The 21,530-nt window shown below is 45.9% G+C and overlaps 1 protein-coding gene across 4 annotated transcripts in view; it reads right to left on the bottom strand.

Annotated features, from left to right (window-relative positions):
- CPAMD8 (C3 and PZP like alpha-2-macroglobulin domain containing 8) overlaps positions 1 to 21,530 on the bottom strand; it is a 41,056-nt gene that overhangs the window by 5,199 nt on the left and 14,327 nt on the right. For 3 of the 4 annotated variants that reach the window (XM_065858359.2, XM_065858358.2, XM_065858356.2), the window contains exons 19-41: positions 20,789 to 20,854; positions 18,444 to 18,675; positions 17,766 to 17,919; positions 17,163 to 17,305; positions 16,981 to 17,032; positions 16,032 to 16,330; positions 15,403 to 15,628; positions 14,680 to 14,856; positions 12,982 to 13,063; positions 11,295 to 11,451; positions 10,957 to 11,031; positions 9,461 to 9,626; positions 8,850 to 8,936; positions 8,429 to 8,565; positions 7,955 to 8,110; positions 7,499 to 7,561; positions 6,888 to 7,126; positions 6,292 to 6,379; positions 3,760 to 3,834; positions 3,398 to 3,503; positions 3,200 to 3,310; positions 2,333 to 2,545; positions 1,803 to 1,874 (exon numbers count right to left, since the gene is read on the bottom strand). In XM_065858359.2, the coding sequence (XP_065714431.1) occupies positions 1,803 to 1,874; positions 2,333 to 2,545; positions 3,200 to 3,310; positions 3,398 to 3,503; positions 3,760 to 3,834; positions 6,292 to 6,379; positions 6,888 to 7,126; positions 7,499 to 7,561; positions 7,955 to 8,110; positions 8,429 to 8,565; positions 8,850 to 8,936; positions 9,461 to 9,626; positions 10,957 to 11,031; positions 11,295 to 11,451; positions 12,982 to 13,063; positions 14,680 to 14,856; positions 15,403 to 15,628; positions 16,032 to 16,330; positions 16,981 to 17,032; positions 17,163 to 17,305; positions 17,766 to 17,919; positions 18,444 to 18,675; positions 20,789 to 20,854 (3,176 nt within the window). The remainder of the gene's footprint in view (positions 1 to 1,802; positions 1,875 to 2,332; positions 2,546 to 3,199; positions 3,311 to 3,397; positions 3,504 to 3,759; positions 3,835 to 6,291; positions 6,380 to 6,887; positions 7,127 to 7,498; positions 7,562 to 7,954; positions 8,111 to 8,428; positions 8,566 to 8,849; positions 8,937 to 9,460; positions 9,627 to 10,956; positions 11,032 to 11,294; positions 11,452 to 12,981; positions 13,064 to 14,679; positions 14,857 to 15,402; positions 15,629 to 16,031; positions 16,331 to 16,980; positions 17,033 to 17,162; positions 17,306 to 17,765; positions 17,920 to 18,443; positions 18,676 to 20,788; positions 20,855 to 21,530) is intronic. The other variant, XM_065858357.2, reaches the window with a different exon arrangement.

Raw genomic sequence — 21,530 nt, 5'->3', positions numbered from 1 at the left:
ACAGCGCGACTCAAGAGCTGCTGTTTGTTCTTAGCAGACTCACTGGTGTCTGGAGAGCTACACTGAGTGCGTGTGCCAGTGAGCCCCAACACGTCCTGAAGCTGGAAAGAAGCTGCTCCTCGCTGTTTCCATTGCTGGGGTAACACGGACAAGAACCAATGAAAGCATCGAGCGAACCACGCTGAGCCTGCACAAGTCATACGGCAAATCCAGAAGGATTTCAGACAATATAAACACCACGAGGTTCTCCAAGAAAATGGTATTTCCTGCAGATTAACACACTGAGATGGTTTCACCAACCTGCCCCCTGAGCTTGATTTGGCTCCTGCACCCCTCTAGGAAACAGCAGATTTAGACACGGCTCATCAGAACTCGCACTAGAAACCCAGAGCACCTGAGCCGACTTAAACCAATCACATGCTTCAATGCTAACGAACCAGTGAGTCCAAACGAGCCCCGTGTCTGAGGAGGGATTCATTCATTTGTTAAGCTTTGATTCCTGTACCGTGTGGTTGACCTGAGAGGAGGCCAGAGGATTAATGAAAATCACATGCTGGGCGCTCTTCCTGACGCAGGATTTAGGCAGCTGGATTTCTGAATGCTCACTCTGCCATGGCTGCGCCCTTCAGAGGAGCATCTGGCTCAACTCGAACGCTCACCCACCCTGGAACAAACCAGCTCTAAACGCTCGTGCTTTGACACAAGGATCCCCGCGGCACACAGGTTTGTTGGCCTGGCATCTGTACAAAATAGACCAGAATTTCCACTTTTGCTCTTATTGGTAGCCCACTGAGCCACCATTGCTATTGTCTGCTTAGAACGGAAAGCACCATTTTTTTCCCCAGGTAACCGTAATTTTACTACCAAAGCTTCATTATTTATTATTGAAAATACTAAATAATTAATAAACAGGAGAGACATTAAGCACTAAGATTGAATGAGCTACAGGAATAGTCATAATGGATTATTCACTATGCCTTTACACCTTAATAAGGAAACTGTCCCTCAGTTTCTGTAGAGCAAAGGCAGAGAGCGGGCCGGTGTCCCTCAGGTCGGACACGCTCGAGGCCGAGCGCCGGTGCCAAGGAGGACAAGAGGAGGCACAGAGTCTTCTCTTGAAGAATCGACTTGTTTTACCGATTTGTTAGGAGAGTTAGAGGCCAGGGGAAAATTAATGAGTGGAAAGCAGCCAGGAAAAATGTAGTCCAGTTTATTTACTAGAAACAGCATGAAACAAACTATCCTATTGACCCTCCGCCGCTGCTTGGTGAGATTTATTGTGAGCCACGAGCGAGTTCGACATGAGTCTTGGAAAAAAAGTGTAGGAATATAAGCACCAAATAAAACGAGCAGCCAAATTCCTGGCTACCCCATCCACTGACCTTCGCATTTTTGCTCACTAAGGCCCTTTATTCCAAATAGCAGCTCTAAGAGAATCAGGACTGCCAGCTCAATTTTTGCACAGAACTGCCAGAGCCCAAGTTAATGCACCTGGACTCCAGTCCTCGCCGTGGTTCGGTCTGTTGTCACATCCTGTTTGGTTGTTTGTTTACCGTGTTACATCAGCCTGGTTTTAAATGTGATCTTCCCAGCTTAATATCAAAGAAAAGACCCCAGAGCATGCACTGCCCACACAGGCCAAGGCTGGGAAAGAGGAGGCGACCTGCCCACTCCCATGAAGATCTAAAAGACGAAGAAATTCAGCAGCTTTCTTAAGAGCCGTCTCTACTATACGGTGCTAGGATAAGCTCTATTCTTGCTAAAGAAACAGGCCTTGGCCAACCGCGAAGGTGCGACAGTACCTGCTGGAGTCTGTTGAGCACTGGGCTCGGCCGGGCAGGAGCGCGTCTCCCCTTCCTCTGGCAACTTCTTAGCTGGAAAGAAAATAAAAATCAATGCACTGGTCATGGAATTTGTGAATGAACCTGTAGAAAACGTTGGTATTTCCAGGAGCGGGATACCCTGCTCGCTGAGCTGGTCCACTGCCCATTGAAAGCCCAAGCAGAATCTCCAAAGAATGTTACATTTAAAGGATGTCATTTTTATCTAGGATAATTCACTTCAGATGAAACGGTATCACTGATTTTCTCTGAGTTCATTCTGATTGGTAAAACATATTCATAAGAAGAGAAAACCAGTTATTCTGATCTGAGTGGGAAAAGCAGCTGCTCTTATAACTCAATCCCCTGTAGTACATGTAGCAAAATAATACATAAGAGGTTTTGAATTCTCTTTTCCCTACTCCATGCATGTAATTATCATTTGCTTAGATGAGGATTTGTAGTGTTCTGCAAATAGATTGTGACAGAAAAGGGAACTGAATGAAACCTACAGGCAGAGCATTGAGCCATGGGCATCTGTTCTATCCTGGTGTTGTTCCTGCACGATGCCACCTCCATCTGGCAGTGGTTGGGGTAGACCTGGCCGTCCGACCCGCACACGGGCTCCCCGTCGTAGCCGCAGTCTCGCGAACACAGGCACTGCTCGAAATACTCGTCCTCCAAGCAGCCGAAGATGTTATTGCACGGTCCGGAGTGAACAAAGCCTGGAAAGCAAACAAAGCCATCCAAAGTGATGTTTTTGCACAGCACGGGGAAGGGGAGGACGGGGCGGCAATTTTCTTCTCGTTCTCTGATGTAAGTTTTCATGCTGAATTCCCTAAGACTGCGCACAGGAATTTACAAACTTGGTAGAATAAAAAGCTCTGGGAATAAAGCTGTCTTTCTGAAAGAACGGCATTGCAACGGATTACAGATATAGGATAAAACAACCATTTTGTAGGACACAGAAGACAGAAAGGAACGCATAGTTTCTGGGGAAAGCTATTCCTTTCACTGATGCGTGAAATTGTTCCATCTTCCCAGAGTTAATGGTGGAATCTATTGCAAGATATCTTAGAGAAAGAAAATGAAACTGCATTTTAAATACACTTTACCTTTCTGTTTATTGACACATCTCATCTTGCGCAGGTTCTTCCAGAACTGTCTATTACATTTTGCCTCTGAAGCAAATCACAGCTGCTTTGGTGACATTGGTCTGCTACCCCACAAACCTTTGTAAAACTTCCACTAACACAGACACTGAAATAGAGCGTTGCTCCGAATATAATTTTGAGTTCTGAACTCCTGGAAAGTTTGTCTGTGGGTTCCCTTTTCCAAAAAAACCCCAAATAAACCTGCTCGGCATTGGTGCAACTTACCAACCCACTGGCTGGCCGAGCTCTCCACCTCGTTGCACGTGGGCCCGTCGCAGAGCTCCCGGGCCAAGGGGCTGTTCTCGCTCACGTTGTAGAAACGAGTGGCTTCGAAAGCTGCAGGTCGGCGAGAGCAGGGATCCCAGCTGAGCCTCGCGCCGAGAGCCCCCGCGCTGGCAAAAGCCGAGGTAAACGGGCACCTACCTGGCTCGTAGTAATCGTACACTTTGATAGGAACGGGAGCTGTTTTCCCGACTATGTGCTCTCTGAAAGCCTGAAACTTCACACAGGTCATGCACTGGCTGGGAATCTGTAGGAATGATGGAAAAGACTCATTGTAGCGAAAGCTGCATTTGAAGTGAAGAGAGAGAAGTAAGCGGAGTGTGTGTCCCTCAGTTAACACCTGGGGACAATGGAGGTTCCCCAGCACTGTGTAGGCACAGAGAGTGATCAGATCTCAGATCCAAGTTACACTGCATGTTCACTCCAGCCCCTTAGCGATGCTCGTTGTACCCGAGGGTGAGACCATTTTGAGACAGAAACTAAAGAAACAAAAAAGACTTTACCTCATCAAAATAAAAAAGGACTTTTCTTCCATCCACTTCATATCTTTTTAACCCAATTTGCTTGTTCATCAGTAACTGGGAAAAAAAGAAAACACAACAGAACAAAAACAAAACAACAAACAAAAACCAGGTTTAGTTTCATCTCATTTTATAGGAGACAGGTTGAAATTAGAGATTAAGAAAGGTTGTAGACTGTTTAGAAAACGGATCAGACGCTAAACCCCAGGGGTTTCTTCTGCTGGAAAAGGCCATCAGTCAATCAATCGTTACCGTTCTGATCAATTGCATTCAGAACACACCTATCACATGAGAAATGTTTAATCCAAGAACTGGGGAGAACCATGGTGTGTGGAAGAGGACTCCTGTGCTTTAATCCCACTTTGGGGAGCGAGGGAAGGGCCAGAGCAGTAACTTCTGTTCTCCAAAGTGTCCTGTCCCTTTATCTTCTCCGGCAGACAATTTTTAAAGTAATTCTGAGATCTTAGAATGAAAACTTCGTGGACAGGAGAACAAAGCATAATTATCATTATGCATTGGTAAGAATGACGTAAAGCAATAAGCATTTCTACTGAAATTTGCCCAAACCTGCTACCAACAGCTCTAACTGTGAATTTCTTCAGCATGGTGCTCCTAGTTGTAAAACCCTGCACGCAGATTCCTGCAATTGCTGTAACAAGCACAGGAACATGTGTTTAAGTCCCACACAATATGGAAAGGGCCAATTTAATTTGTCCTTATAATTTTAGGGGCCTGATGGTGGCTGTTATTACTCAGCAGCAGAGGGCTGCAGACAGTCCTTTTATGAGGGCTCGGAGAGGCTGGCGCCACCGCGAAATGCTCAGCTCAGCTAAAGCTGCATTTTTCTGGTGAAGTTTGATATACAGCAGCCCGGGGTGACCTCCCGACCCTGTCGACACCCGGCGTTATTAGGAGGATTTGTGGCTGCGCAGCCGGGGGCTGCCCCGGACGCGCAGCGCAGCGTTCGTTACCCGGCCCCGCTGCACGTGGGTCCGGCTGGGGACGCGGCTCCCCTGGGAGGGCAAAGAGCCAGAGAGGAAACGTGATTTACAGCCCTGCCCCTTCTCGCCAGGAGAGGGGAACGGGAAACGCAGCGGTGGGAAGCACAGGGCTTCGCTGAAGGTGGTGTCCGAAATACAAAGGTGGCACCAGGTCTTCAGCGGAAGAATTTCGTTTTTGTCAGCGTGATTTGACAGCCAGGAGTAAACCACAGGGTTGTATCCACATCTTCACTGCCTACCTATACATGTGCTTGAGCTTTGTCCCCACGTTTTTACACATGCAAAGGGTTTCTGCGATAAGAAAAATGGAGTTCAGCTCTTCAAGGGGAACTTTCCCCTGTGAAGATGCAAGAACCTTCCCAATTTAGCTACATCTCCTACTGCCCAAAGGAAGTAATTCAGTTCTGGTTATGGAAGTAGAAGGCCCAGCACTGACTCCCAAGTGCCAAATCCTCTCTCCAAATCGAGGCACCAACTACAGAGTCTTTTACCCAAAGAACTTTCAAACCAGTGGGGTTTGAAGCAGCTTTTTTGTATGTTAAGGACTGAAGAAGCGTGTGCTGCGTGGAGTACCCGACAACCCTCTGGGATCTGCAAGGACTTAGCTCAACTCTGCGCTGCAGGAGCTCAGCCTTCCCGGTTCAGAGAGAACCAGCCCCTTCGCCCATTAGGGCAGGGGGAGGAAGGAAAGACCAAACCCCACACCTGCTCTCTGTGCCCTGAGGGATGGGGCGACGCTGGACTTTGCTGCTCCTCCGCCCACCGCGGCAGGAACGCGAGATCCCGGCAGGGGAAAGCACAACCCTGCTGAGCGCTCCCTCCAGCCTAACGAAGATAAAGTGATTAACGAAGAGATCTTCTGGAAGCAAAATACTTTTTAGCTCTTTACCAGTTCTCAAGCATGGAAGAATTTGACACCTCTTTAATTACATAATCCTTAAAACCCACCAGTGAATACGCTGTAATGCTTCCACAGAACAGAAAGGAAAGCTGAGGACTCTGGTTATCTCCCCTAGGGGGCTGGCTGGGCAAGAGGCACATTCTGTCCACCTCGCTCTGGCTGCAATAAACGGGATGTTCTCCCAAAAGGGAAGAGAGGAAAAAAAAGGGCAACAAATTCCAAGACACGGAGCCTCCAAAGAAATGGGATCCAGATGTTGGAGATAACACAGCCCACTAAGAAGCCATAAACAGCTCCTGGTAGAGCACATTTGCACTTCAGCATTTGCAAATGGGTTTCGTTTAATTACTGTGCACTGTGCTCAGTAATAAACCTTCCTTTGGCCAAGTTCAGTAAATTAGTTAATCTCGCTCAGAACATCTGTTTACTCATTTCAGATCAACATCTTTTGACAAATGAAATCTCCCACCCCCCTAATTTTAATTGCACCTTTTTGGACAGTTCTCAGCATTCAACAGCATTTGCTTCTTATTCCCCCCAAAGGGAATCCCTGACAATTAGAGCCAGGCCCTGGTCCAAGAGCGTGTCTTGCAGTTCATGACAACGTCTCACCTGCTCCAGGCTCTCAAGATCTGCCCGAAACCCTGAGAACAAGGGCACTTCCAAGACAGCCATGTTGGAAGATCCAGAGTGCAGCCACCTTCCCAGGAGAGGAAAACAGAGAAAAAGAATGAGATCCAAAGATCCAAGAGATTATAGCAAATGGTTACATGGACAACTCAAGCTGGAAAGCAACTGGAACAAACTTCAGAGGAAAAGCAATTAAAAGGGTCTACTCTTCTTGGAAGGACTTGTCAAAAGCCACAGCCTATCTGGCTTCACAAAAATCCTCTTTTCTCTTTTGTAAATGCTGTTCTTCTTTCTCTGCCTTTGACATAAACTTAGCACTAAAATGACCAATGCCAGCAGATGATGCTCGTGAATGTCCACGCAATAACTCTGTCCTGCAACCCACGATTGCGGCTGACATTCTGTACGTGAGGTGTTTTACACCATTTGAGATATGGACAGTGCAACAAGAAAGAATTTGCATCTTATTTTACAGGTACTTTTCCTGCATCAGTGAATATATTGCTATGGATGTGCTGATCAGCAACTAGACGGTGTCTGGAAACAGGCAGGACATGACGCAAACTGGCATTTCCTACCTCGTGCACGTCTCCAGTATGACTTTGTATTCCTGATGGTCCTGATCTGACGCTGGGTCATCGTCATCCCCCCGTGCCCTCTCTCTGTGCAAGGCTTCAGAGTGATTCTCATCTGGAGAGACAGACCGCAGGAGATTTGGAGCCTGAAGATGCTGCTCTGACTTGGGCTCCTTCAGGTTAACCAGGAGCTGGAAAGCTGGTTTGGCAATAGGATCAGGTACATTGTAAGTGACATCAATCTGCAGCAGAAAGGAGGGGAAAAAATGAAACAAATCAGTGTAATTTATTAGACCCCAGCATTTTATAACATCTACAAGTGTTCTCCAAAGGCCAACATGAACAGCAGATCCCTTCAGAAAGAGGTAACGGCAGGCACAGAGGCACCAGGGGCTTTGCGGCACAGTTACATACGGGGAAAGCTCTGCCAGGGCAGATTCGCCCCAGGACAATCACACTGACTTCTACAAATTAAAGAAACACCACCTTATAAAATTACTTTGAGAAAAATTCAAAGTGTCACTCATAGCAAACTGGGCTTAAAAAGCAGCAAACAGACTGGGAGTTCAGAGATCACCTGCTCAGACCCTTTCTCCAGCCCATGGCAACCTTACCTGCATCAGGCAGCAGCCTTCACCTTTGGCACTCACAAACAGCCCCGTTGGGATACTGGGGATCTGGGGAGAATCCACAGTTAAGACACGGACAAGACATGGCACTCAGAATGGAAACGAATATGATTTTAGCTTTATTCTGTACAAAATGTTATAAAGGAGACTGCGGAAATGAAGAGAGTACGGTTTACTCTTTTTAGCCACCTGCATTTATAATGATAGAAACAAACAGCAGCACAAAATAAGCATCAGGTATTAGTTACAGAGAAAAATGCCTTTAAGTTGGAGCGCTGCCTCCTCCACATCAGAATCCAGCCATAAAACCCCAGAAAGTCCCAAGATCTCAGCGTTTAACTTGTGCTTTTACCATTACTGAACCCACCTGAGCTGTCATTGAGAACCCAGCTCAGATGGATCGCCTCAAAAATCTGGTTGCATAAACACAAAACCACCTACCACTGCAGTCTGGAGGACTTTTTTATTCATCTTGTTAAGCTCAAAGGTTTCCTGGTAGTCCAGATTAGTAGAAGCCAAGGAAATGGTGAGGTTGACTCCTCCAACGTAAGACAGGATAGCGTACTCAGCCAGAGCCTGCAGGGCTACACATGTGTCCTAAGGATCAGAAGAGGGGGAGATTTGTAAACTTGTGCCGTAGTCACCAGCTTCCAGTAGCAGAATCTTCCTTATTAATCCAGATAGCAGAAGAAAAATCGGTTTTGTTCACTTCTGCTGTCAAAGGCATCTATAAGGACTAAGTCTAGGTTCCTTTCAAGTTATCGGTCTGAGAAGAAAGCAGTACAGAGCTTTTCTTCTTATCAGGACACAGTTTCTGTCTAGACTCTAGATAGAAACTCCGCCTCGACCATTCCTGAATCGATTGATTTCTACAGGTGATGGTGCTCTGAAGCTCCTGGTCTGGGGGCAGCCCACCTGAGTCGATGAGAATCCTCCCAGCGCGTTCCTCTGCTGTGAAAGCCATTTCACCACGGGGAGCGCGGAGGCCACGTCTCCCAGGAGTGTGTACGTCAAAAGGGCATAGGATGTCATTTCCACTTCTGCAGAAACAACTGAAAGAGGGGGGAGAAAAAGAACTAAGAAATCAAAATGCCACCTAGAAGTGAGAATCTGGGCAGGTCTAGTGATACGTTCTATGAAGATTCATTAACTGAAAAAAAGAAAGTTAAGAGAGAAGTAAATGCAGGAAGAGAAAAAAGAATTTAAAAGATGTCTGCACCCAAGATGCATCATCTTCCAAAAATATCTGTGCTTCCTACATAAGCACTGGAACACATGCAGTCAGCAGCCTGCTGCTGCAGCCCCCTCCCTTATCTCTGTCTTTCAGTACAGGTACCTGATTGAGCGAGACCGTCATTAAATCCCATGAAGGTGTCTTCGTCGGTAACGAGAGTTCCCGTCAGGCTCCAGTGTGTAAAGCCATCTAGAAAGAGGACAGTGGGATACGGGTGATATCACAGCAGAACTGCAGCTGAGCCTCTGGATATGGGAATAATCACATTCTGCTGTTGTACTGATGCCAAGAACAGATTCAGGCCCTGAACTGCACTGTCCCTCCATTTAGACAAGCGTCCCATGGGCAAGAGGCTCCCTTTGCAATTACAATGTGACAAATTAGGTAATTCTTGCGTTTTGGATTAAAATATGCCATCAGGGAATGGGATGTTTTCCAAGGCAAACTGTCGTATTGACAGGAAAGTCATCGCAGAGCCAGGGTTTCACTTGCCTTCCTTCAGCACCAGCTGTGCACGTGGAACTAAGATGCTCGGCCCTCTCCACAGAGAATCAAGAAAATTCTTGCCTTGCAAAATCAGATTGTGCTATAAAGACCTCATCTCACAGGCTCTGTGCTCGCCAGTAACCCAAACAGATCATTCGAGATGCGAGGGCTGTTTCCTTGTGCCAGTGCAGGGACTTGCCAGGCTGGGTCCAGAGCACGGGACGTACCTCGTGTAATGGCCATGCTGTTCATTTTCCGCAGCGCCACGGCAGCAGCGGGACTGTGCAGCAGTGTCAGGGCGTACGCCACCAAGGCGGTAGTGTAGGGGTCTTCTGCTGAATACAAGTTGGACTCTAAGAAGTGTTTTGCTTTGTCAACAGCTGTTCTTTCTTCCTATATTTAGGGGAAAGAGCCCAGACATGTTACCAGCCTCTGTGTCTCCAAAGTGAGAATCACTTTATTTCTCATTAAGTTGTGTCCATTAAAAAAAAACATCTAGGAAAGATGCATTTTGCTGTCTGCAGAACGACACTAACGCTTTCCCTAAGAAAAGCCATGCATCACAAATTCAAGGAGCAAATAGCATAGTAAGAAAGGTCTAGGCTAACACTGAGACACATTTATTCCCCCCTAAAGCTGAAAACAAGTCCTGCCCCTGCAAGGCAGCAGATGAGCAGAGCAGAAGCGAGTTCTCCACTGTGTGTTCGATTGTGCTCCTGACACTCCGGAGCGTCTAGCAGACGCCAGAGGATAATAAAGGCCAAGGTTCCCAGGGGTCCCTGCAGCCAACAAACATGTTTTATTAACTCCCTCAATGACCTCACCATGCAGGAACGTGGCTCTGATAATTTATAGAAACAATTTAATTGGACTTGATGTAATTTGGTTTCCTTTGATTTCCCTGTGGCACTAACCTTCCCCTTCCTCATTTCCTAGCTAAGATCATTAGTAACACTTGCAAATCTCCTCTAGGAAAAGCATTAGATCCACATAAACTGCACTTCCAGCAAATAAAACCGCTAGGGCTGTCTTGACACAGGGCAGCCCAGAGAGAGCATCACCACATCACTTCTCCGAGGGGACGTGCTCGAAGACAGGCAGAAAGTTTCTTTGTGAGCACTGCAGGATCTGCTAGTGTTGTTATTTTTTAAAATAAGGTTAAGGGCCTTCCACTCCAAGAGCCGGGGCCAGGGGGATCTGCTTGCGGCAGCAGCGTGGTCTCGCTCCTCAAGCTCTACAGCAATGCCCTCCCAAGCGCTGAGGTTATCACAGCGTTTCTCAACAGACACCGCTCCTGCACTGGCTGGTTCAAAGTCTCCATAAACGCCCTCCTTGTGTCTGAGTACAGATCACCAAGACGTGCTGCAGCATCCACTGCTCCTCCTGTTGTCGTCCCCCAGCTCTACCTGCACAGACCTACTCGCCCCCCACCATTCCTTACCCCGGCTGTTGAAGGAGGAATCTCTAAAATACCAGTTGGCCTAGAAGCGATTTTTCTTTCCTGTCTCCAAAATCACACAGGGTAATTTCACACTCATATGCAGCTATATTTTTTTCTGTCTCATCACAAAGACGAGAAACCTGTTTCTGCAGAGCCATCAGTCCAGCGCGCTGCAGGAGCACAGCTCGCCAAAGGCACCGTCAGCGAATGGCAGCTGGCTTTTTTAAAAGAATTCTTAGAATATGCAGAACACAAGAGCTATTTTAACTGAGTTTTTGTTACCTCAGAAGTCACACCTGTTTCCAGAAGAGATGCAACCACATAAGCTGTCAGGGAGATCTTGCCGTGGATTCCACCCTGGAGGGCAACGAACACAAAGCACTGGATGAGAACTGGAGGAAAGGCCAGTGGGTAAGAAAGCCTAACTGTAATACCAGCTGGGGCAGCTCCGAATTGATCTTCCTTTGCACATAAGGGGTACAAAATTCAGGAACCAGACCTAACACTGTACGCTCTGATAGACTTTTAACTGAAATTCTCCTGGTTCCGGCCTTTCAAGTGCAACATTCTTATCAGGCATAATTGAAACTGCTTTGATGAGAACACTTCTGCAACGTTACCTGAATGTCCTTATTCAGTATCCTGCCCATGGCAGGAAAAGAACCATCGTCTTTCTGATGCTGGATGATCCAGTCTTTGGCAGCTGTTAGCTCCTTCGGGTCAATGAAAATAAACCCACGAGACTGCGCAAAGGACTTGAGGACAAAAGCTGTTAGCCTGGAAATACAAATGTATCCTCTTTACTGAGAAAACCAACTCGGAATAATGCATAAGGGGAAAAGAAACATTCTTAGAAAGCACAAATTTCAAAAATCTTGTTGGGGAAATGCTGAATATTTTGAAAATTAATGGTATATAACAGCACCTGAAGGCTGTCCAGACTTCTGCATTAAGCATCAACAAATTAAATTGAAAAGTATAACTGGAAGATACATTCAACTTAGTTATGACACACTCTGCAGTTCAATTCCCTTTTATACGTGTTCATCTGCTACCAAAATTATTAAAGCTTTTAAACTAAGAATCGTTATCCTTATAAGTATGGAATTATTTGTTAATAAAAGGGCGAAGCAGATTTTCCAGTTCTGGTACTGTCTTAACTAAAGAAAGAAAACAGACACGCAGAGCCATTGCCGAAGTGTGAGGCTGCGCTGGGTTTTATACAGAATTAAGACTTAAAAACCAACAGAAGTGTTTTTAGAATTCTAAAGCTCTGACACGCAGCGAGAGTGAACTCTGGCCAGCTCTGGGAGATGGAATCATCCCGTTTACGGGCCTCGCAGGAATGGGAGGGTAGAAAGCCTGCGCCTGGCAAGGGATTTGTCAAGCGTTAAGTAATTCTGTGTCACCATATTTTACATCGAGGGACTGGGAGATGCCAAATCTGAGATAAAAGTTGACGATCTCAGACACAGTGAGGCAGCAGCATCGGGAAGTGGCACTTCCCCTCACGATGAGTTCACGGAATAACATCGCTTTAAAGCTAAACACAGAGCAGATGGAGAGGCCAAATGACAGCACGAGCAAATGAATGAAGATAAGAATCTACTATTACATCTGAGACATTATAGTCAACTAACACGCTCATGTGGTGTAACGTGCAACCTTAAAGGCCACGGTTTCCTAAGGGGGACATCACCGAGATGAGCTGATTTCTCGTTTCATCATTTCTGGTTCTCGTCGTCCTTCAGCTCTGAAACATCCTGCCCTTCAATTCCCAGGGCATAAATCCATACCATTCCGCTTCATCCGAGAGGGCATATAAAGCACTTCGGCAAAATCCACTGGGGTTTTGGTGGTGTTTTGTTGCTCTGGTTTGTTCGTAGTTCTTTTTCCCCCACCATCTCAGGAGAAGCCACTGCCATTTCTAGAGAAAGCACATTTCCCTTTGCAAGCTTCGGGTGAACCTCCATTCTCCAGAGGAATGAGGTGCTTAAATGCCCCACACATTGATACCCTAATTCCAAGTAGATCAAAAATGATCCTTAACTATAGTTCCTGTGCCCAAAGCCTGAACATATGAGTAGATGTGACTGTCTAACTGCCCCCAAGTCTTAAAATGATGATAGTACACCTGGTATGAACACTCAACAGTAAGTCTATAGTCAGTGAGGATTATTTCTATTCTCCACTGCGTGCAATACTGCGATGGAAGCTGGAAAATTACTCTTCTTTCCTTGCCAATTGTGTATTTTTCCCATTTAGCAAACACTGGATTTTCTAACTCTGTTTTAAATAGCAACTCACCACATACTCCCCGAGGAGTCCCTCTCGCCAAACGCGCTGTACGAACCATCTTGTCTCTTGTAGGTCAGCTGGCGCTGGTAGCCTGGAAGTCACAAAAGAATCGAGGGAGTCCAAAATCCTCACACAGAGCAAACCAAGGACTTCAAGTGAATGAAGACTCAGCCCATCTGGCACTGGCACAAGGGATTCTGCTGCCCGAGGCAACAGCTTATTTTGCTGTGAGTGACAGAGCCAGCTCTGTGTCCGTGTGCTGCAGCTTATTCAGAAATGCACTCATGCAAACATCTGCAAGCCTACAGCTGCTGCATTTGGGCCAGCAGAAACATCAAGATTGTGATACCACTCTGAAAAGATCCAGTATTGCTCTTACATCTATTCTTTTTGGTTGCTAGGTTGATAGTGGCACAGACTCTATGTCTCACTTGCTCTTCTGGTATCTTCTAAATGCTCCTCTAGATGCTGGGACTCAGTGGAGAAGTTCACCTTTCTAGTTTGCACCTGTTCACCTGGTGTAGCTGGGCTTGCATCAGTGGGGCAGCACTCTAGAGGTGCTGAAGGCTGGGAGGCCCCCCCATGCCCCTGGGGTGAAATGGGTGTGCTCAGCTCGCTCTCTGAAATGCCTGCACACCAATGCACAGCATGGGGAATAAGCAGGAGGAGCCAGAAACCTGTGTTAGGGCAGGAGATGATGACCTGGTGGCAATTCCAGAGACATGGTGGGACAGCACACGACTGGAATGTGCTCATGGGTGGCTGTGTCCTGGTCAGGAGAGACAGGCCAGCCAGGCCTGGTGGTGGAGTTGCTCTTTACATGAGAGAGCAACTACAATGTATTGAGTATTGGAGATCATATAATTAGAAGGTATCATTATCATCACCTGTTCAGACCACTTCTGACATAAATGAGAGGGGGCTGGCCACTTGGGGAGAACATCAGGCTGTTGTCAGAGGGTGTATGGGGGCAACTGGGAAAGCTGAGGCCTCCTTAGAATTCAGCCTGGCGAGAGGGGTCAAGGACAACAGGAAGAGCTTTTTCCAATCCGTGGCAGATAAAACTAAGAGCAGAGGCAATGCAGGCCGCTGATGAACCAGGTGGGTGCCCTGCTGACAGGAGATCAGCAAGCACAAAAAATAACAAGTGAAACGACTGCAGCCAGGCAGAGGAAGCAGCACTGGGCTTTTGCTGTTGAATACAAGAAATATATCACATATTACATTTTCTGTTTATATTTTCAGAGGAGAACCACCTCACCCTGTCACCTCTGATTTCATGACATGGCTATTGTCTGACTCACACACAAGGCAGCTTTGTCCTGTCGGGTCATTCTTGTTTTTAATGATCTCCAAATCCTTATTCGTCCTGAAAACTGCATAAACTATTTTGCACGTGGCTCTTCTCAAACAAATTCTGAGAAAAACCATGCATAAAAAGATAGATTGCTTTGAGCTGTTTAGGGAGATAGGGAAATATAAATCAATAAGCACGTAAACAAGGAGTTATTTATGGGAATTACAGGCTATATATCAGGGGAAAACATCTTGCTGTCAAAATCTGTTATCGTTGAGATTACCCTACAAGAAACAACGAATCCTCCTCACTTGAGATACTCTTGATTAGAAAGGACAATGTGATACTAGTAAAACTCTCTTTTAACTTACAATTTATAGGAGAAAAGGCTTGTAAGTGTCATAGGTTACCTTGAACAAGGTAATCGGTGGCTTCACTCTCCACCTCATGACTGAGTTGTTTGGTTTTCTGCAGATATTTCAGGACAAACACATTAGGAGCAAAATGGATCATGTTCTGCTCCCCACATCCAAATGGTAATCGCAAGAGATTGTCCAAGTTGTTCAATGTAGGACCCATCACATCTCCTGTTTGGAAAAGAAGCGACATGTTCAGTATCAAGGAATTACACTTTACTTACTTTGATGTCTTATGATTAAAACTCACCTGACTACATTAATTTCTACTAGTTACACAGTCAGCTTGAATCACCCGTACCGTAAGCTGGAAGTCCTTTGAATTTTAAGTTTTAGCCCTTTAGCTCTTGCTGCAATAAGGAAATGTCACATTTCAGAGTCTGATTGTCCATGACTCCCCCATTTAGATCACTAGTTTAGACCATTTGTGATTAGGATGATTATGAAATGCATGCTATGAATTCTAGCAGACAGAGGCTCTGCAAAGCCCTCGGACGGTATCAGCTTTAAGTCACTGTCAACTCAAACAGGGTTTAAGCAGATGACAAAAGCCATATTAATTATTCTCCCAGAATTAAGCAGCATACACTTTGTAAGTGCCTGAGACTGCCTTCTCTGGTCTGCATTACTCAAACACTGCTCAGAGGCAAGCAACAGCTGGAGAATCTCTCCATATTTGATAAGTGGTACCTATTGATACCTCCTCATAATTGATACCTATTATTGAAGCCGTAGCTCTTTCTGATCCTGGAATTATGTTGTGGGGAACTCCAAGAGTAAATGCTTCATTGTGATTTTCATCAGTCTCTTCTTTTCTCCAAATTTTAAACTCTCCCATTGACCCCCAGCCTGTGGAAAAGCCAATGTACTTCACCTCAAGCTGTTTGGGGACTGTCCACTCCACAATAATAGACTCATTTAGCACCCGAGTACCATGGCCAACCTGAAAGGGACAAAAAAACATGCAGTTCCAAGAACGCACACATACGAAATCAGTCTGTCCTGTGTCCTTGGACCTGGGAACTCGTGTGCACCAGAGAACACTGCAGATGTCCCAGGATCTTTCTCTTTCCCACCCACAAAGCGACCCAAGGAAGTTGCAGGAGAATTCCACAGGCTTGACCTGCAAGGCTTTCAGCACACTGAGCACTAAAACATCAAAGCTTGAGGTTCTGAGAACATGATGTGGCAAGCAGACATGTCCTGATTAACACAGCCTCATTGAGACTTAAGAGAGAAAAAGCACTAGGAATGAAGCTCTAGTCTTCCACAAGGTGCTGTTTCTGTGCTCAAACTCTTTACGAAAGCACAAGACTTCCAGGCCATTACAAAGATAAATTCACTACCTGGATAATTCCATTTTTCCAGCTGATCCAGAAGCTGCGGAATTCATCCCAGGAGAGGATGCCGGCCGTGTCCCTGCTCACCACCGGCTCACCCATTTTGCTGATGGAAATCCAGGTTTTCGTGTTTTGATGGCCACCAATAACAATCTCGGCCATCTCCGCCACGTCGTGCGGCCCGGAGGACAAGGCCAGGTGAGCATCGTTGTGCGCTTTCACAGCGATGTCGAAGTGCGTCATCTGGGCAGGTTTCTGCATGTATTGGTACTCGTATTTGTTAGGTGTAGAAATGTGTATTTTCTCTAGTCAGAAAAAGAACGGAATGTTGTAAGAGTTAGAGCTTAGCTCACATACTTCAAAAATAACCTATAGCTACCTACTAAAACCTAAACAGACTTTCCCAAGTACACGTTCTTTTTACCAGCTTCTCTTAAACTATAAAGGTATATGGGGATGTTTCTTCCCATCTTCTATTTATACGCCCTGCAATATAGAAGATCCTTCAATTCAAACTGCTCGGCGGGATTTCTTACGAAGTCTGTGATTTTTCAGTTCTGATCTAGCGGTCAAAAGCATCCCTGTTTAGCTGGAGCAGCCAGCTTTGAGCCTTCCAAATCTCAGGCAGAACAGACATTGATTCCAGCTGAATTTTAAAACATCAGCTGAAAATGAAGTACAGTCACAGTTTCTGTCCACAGTGCTGAATACTTAAACTGTTTCAGAAAGTAAAGGAATTTAATTGCTATTTCCAGAAATCACTTGGGCAGTTACAGCAAATTCATAATTAGCCAGCCAGGTCAGAAAGTCTCTTTATTCAAAGTTCCTCCTGCCCGCCATAACTCATCAATCACGGACAAATGGAAACAAAGACTCGTTAAGGTTTTTTTTCCACATGTTTCTATTTATAACTAAATCAAACAAACTTAATGGCTCATTCAAATCATGAACTCACCATTCGGGCAGAAGAACACGCTATAGGTGTATTCTCTGGCCAGTCCCTCTGGCTGTATAAAGACAGAAATCCACACATAAAAACACAGCACTTGGATTAGCAGACACAGCCGTTCAGTTTTACTTGTGGGATTTGCCCTCCCTTTATTTTTTCTGAATTATTACAAATGCGTATTTTCTTACCTCAATAATAACACTACTGCGAACATAATCCACGGCCACCGGGGTCCTCTTGTCCGCGGAACTGTCCTCCGAGTGCTTGCCGCTCTTGGGGGTCTGCAGCCCTTCCTGGCAACAGCCAGCTCCACCATAAGCAAAAGCTTTTGCTAAGAAACAGAAGGGAAAAGCAGCAGAGACTTTGAGAGAGGAAGATCTGCAGGAGCTTAAGTGAAGATCTAAATTAATTAAACAGTTGATTAACAATACATCAAGTGTTTTGCAATGACAGCTCTCTTCTATCACCTTTATTCTGTATTTGAACAGTCACATCTAAAAGAGGACGATATTTGCACAGCCACGGGGCAACAGGGAAACTCTTACGTAGTTTCCAGTGCTGCACAGTTTTTACTGTGATTATTTGCTTGAAAGGTGTAAAGAATTTGTTGTTATTCTCCTAAATAAGTCTAATCTTTAAGTCTTTGTAGCTGTAACAGATCCAAACCTTACAGGACCATGTAACAGGAAAACTGATGACCAGGGAATCTTGCAAAATTTGTTCATACAGACTGTTCAGCTATAGAATCTGCTTCTAAGAAACAAATGAAGATGGTTGTATTTCTGCCCTACCAGTGATGTTGCTCAGGCCAAGCTCATTGAAGGACAGAACGACAGAGGTGGGTTTCGCTTCCCCGGGGGCAACGCACTTCTTCCTTGTCAGATGCTGCTTCCCAGGGTGCCCAACAAACTTTATGCCTTTTGGAACAGAAATATTCACGTGGACCTGTGAAAATGTTTGAAAGCCATTTATTGGAAATGTCACCTGCAAAACCAACCCGCCTAAGTGAAGAATCTGAAACCCACAAAATGCTTCAGAAAATCTTGGCATGCACAGAAGATTCACCCTTCAAACCTTTGAGTTAATATATTTAACTGAGAGTGCTGCTTTCAGCTCAGCAAGGCTCAGTAGTTCAGAATCAAACTACTGGAGCTGGACAGATCACAGGATCCCAGAATGTCAGGGGTTGGAGGGCCCTGGAAAGCTCATCCAGTGCAATCCCCCATGGAGCAGGAACACCCAGCTGAGGTTCCACAGGAAGGGGTCCAGGCGGGTTTGAATGTCTGCAGAGAAGGAGACTCCACAACCTCCCTGGGCAGCCTGGGCCAGGCTCTGCCACCCTTACCTTATTTATTTATACCTTACCTTAACCCTATACCTTATTTACTATAACTTGTACATAACTTCGGAGATTTTAATGCTAAAAGAGAATTTAGTGACTCAGCAACAGGAACAAAGAGGGTCAGTACCTCCACACAGACGGCTAAGTAATTGTAGACGGTCAGTGGGATTTTGGTCTGCTCCCCACGGATGACGTGGTACGGCAGGGTGAAATCGATGAAGAAGGGTTTAAACGTCTTCAGCTCTGTCCGCGTGGCGATGCCCAAGCCCTTCTCTTCAGACAGAGCCACGGCCTCGGTTATCCAGGTCGTGATGGAGTCCGGCACCTCCACGCGCAGCTGCGCCTCTCCCGATAGATCACTGCCAAAGAGAGCCGGGAGCAACAGGGGTTGGATGGTCAGATTGACCAATCCATGAAACGGAACATACGCATTCTTAGTGGATTAAAAGCTTTACAAGCATTTGCACCTTGGTTACAGAGTCACTTTTCCTACAGGCAAGCATCTCAAAAAAGTCGTTTTTGTTGGAAGCCTTTGCCCTTGTAGACATTGCAGGCTCTGCTTGAACATAAGGGCCAAGGAGAAACTTTCCAGCCACCACGTTCAGCAGCTGCTTGTCCAGGGCCGAATCCTTTGACTCAGAACCATTTTGCTCGGTCGGTTTTTGGAATGCCTGACTCAGAAAATTTCCAAACCCAGCGTTTTCTTCCAATGACGATTGAAAGTAATCATTAAAAATCAAATTCCTATTCTGAGTATTTAGCTTTACTGTGCATACCATGACACTCTATCATAAGCCTGGTATCCTCTTCCATGCTTTATAATAACAGAAATTCAATTTTGTTCCGTAGACTTTGCTATTTCCCTCCTGCAAAGCAGCTTTGGCCTTGCCTGGAACAGCAAACATTTCCTCTAAAGCAAGAACAAAAGCTGTTTCATGGCTCACCTGGCAGGATGATTGGTGCAGTTATGAGTACACCCTAAGGTTGTTTTCTCTCCAGTTCTTATTTATTCCCAGAGCCTGATACACGTGCTGCTAGCTCTGGAATCTGCTGAGAGCAACGTGCACCTCAGTTGGCATGGAAAATGAGAAAGCAAGGTCTTCAGAACAAGCTCTGGGACTCTATAGCATAACACGCTGTCTTTCAACGCTGCAACGCGCTTGATTCAAATCCAGGAGCAAATGAAGAACCGCGCTTTCACTGCTTCTCAGCTGAAGGTTATTCACATTTTAGGCACCAAGGAAGTATGTTTAATTCAACTGTTTGCAGTTTCCAATGAGCCTAAGCTGTTCACGTGTCAGGTACTGGTCTGTGTGTCTCTATTACAGCAGGAAAAGGATTAAAATAAGTAGTTCAATAAGAAACTGGAAACCCCTCTGCCTTTGAGCAGGCATACTGGGGTCGGGCAGTCTGCAAGCACCCTGCCCAGGAAACATGGTTCCCCAGCTCAAACTGCAGAGTGCAGAGCCTGGGAAATGCACCTGGCCTGACAGCACCAACTTATTTTAACTTCTTTTAAGTCCATTAGTTTCTGACTGTTTAGGTGTTCATCCCGCCTGGAGCTCGGTGGCTGGCACCTGCGCTAAAGCTCAGCCCCGCGCAGAGAGCAGAGGCGTCCCAGCTCCACCGCTGGCAGCATTCCCGCCTGCTTAACCGGACAATTTGTTGCAGCTGATGTTCTTTCCACTGGGATTTCAGCCCATAAGCAGCATTAACATTATTTTCACACATGAGGGCACTTACTCTTCTGGGCAGGAGGCCAAAGTACACACACATTTGCAGCCATTAGACCCTCCGGCCAGGCTCGAGGAATTTTTCGAATTGGTTTGGGAAGTTGACATTGGGCTTTTGTTTCTTTTTTTTTTGTTTCTTTTGGGTTTTCTTGAGGCTTGTATATTATAATTATATTGTATATTGTAATTATAAATGGTAGAAGAAAAAGATAATCAAATTCTTCCTGTTCAAGAGAGTGGAAATGAAGGAACGCTCAGCTCAGTCGTTTCTAATGAAACGAAGTGGAGAAAATGCAATCTGCAGCGTTTTATTCCAAACTCTCCCGCTTACAATTAACCGCCCCAGCTTGCTGAGGCCCAAACGGGCACTTCTGGAATCCTTTGTGTATTTCTACAAAGCACATTTCACGCTCAATTGAACAGATTTGAATACACTTGCTGCAAGTTCCTGTCAAATTTAATTTATGATCACTTATTGAGAATGAAGTTTACTTGCAAACCTGGAGAAGCCTTTAAAAATTGTTTCAAATTGTCCTAGACGGGCGGTTCCTGGGAGAGATGAGTTACCTGGTTATTCAGTTTTTCAGTTCCAGTTGTACCGGGGGAAATCCTGATTTATTAGACAGTAAATTACGGTTTGTGGGACATGCTCGTGTCAGAGGTTTTAAAGAGCTTTGTTTTCTGCAGCTGAAGAGAACACGACCCCCCAGATATAATTACGGGAACTCCCCATCGATACCTGACGTTGAGGCAGTGCCAGATCCAGGTCTCGGGAAAGAAGGTTCTTTTTCTCTTCTCTGCTCTGCTAGAACAAGAAATAAGTCAATGAATCCCTTTAATATGATGGTTTTAATGGTAACTGATAAAGAAATGTTCTCACCTGAATGCAGCTCACATGACCAGCCCAGACTCTAGCTAGCATAGGATTATAAAAAAATGGAGTTCAGGATCTCGTGTGGTAGGAGCAGGACAGCAAGCAGAATTGCAGCCCTGGACTTCAGCAGGGCAAACTTTGGCCTTTTCAGGCAATTGCTGGGGGAAATCCCATGGGCAAGGCTGCTCGAAGGTAAGGGGGCCCAAGATGGTTGGTTGGTGTTCAGGGGCTGTTTCTAGCGGGCACAAGATCAGAGCATCCCACACGTAGGAAATCAAGTAAGGGAGCCAGGAGACCCGCGTGGTTAAACAGGGAACGGCTGGAGAGAGTCCAGCGCATGGCAACAAAGATGCTGAAGGGAGCGGAGCATCTCCCGTGTGAGGAAAGGCTGAGGGAGCTGGGGCTCTGGAGCTGGAGAAGAGGAGACTGAGGGGGGACTCATTCCTGGGGATCAATATGGAAAGGGGCAGTGTCAGGAGGATGGAGCCAGGCTCTTCTGGGTGACAACCAGTGACAGGACAAGGGGTAATGGGTTCAAACTGGAACACAAGAGGTTCCATTAAATTTGAGAAGAAACTTGTTCATGGTGAGGGTGGCAGAGCCTGGC

This window comes from Patagioenas fasciata, chromosome 27, assembly GCF_037038585.1.
Source record: "Patagioenas fasciata isolate bPatFas1 chromosome 27, bPatFas1.hap1, whole genome shotgun sequence".
Taxonomy (NCBI): domain Eukaryota; kingdom Metazoa; phylum Chordata; class Aves; order Columbiformes; family Columbidae; genus Patagioenas; species Patagioenas fasciata.
The sequence above is the reverse complement of the archived record's forward strand: the minus strand, read 5'-3'. Positions and strand labels throughout refer to the sequence as shown.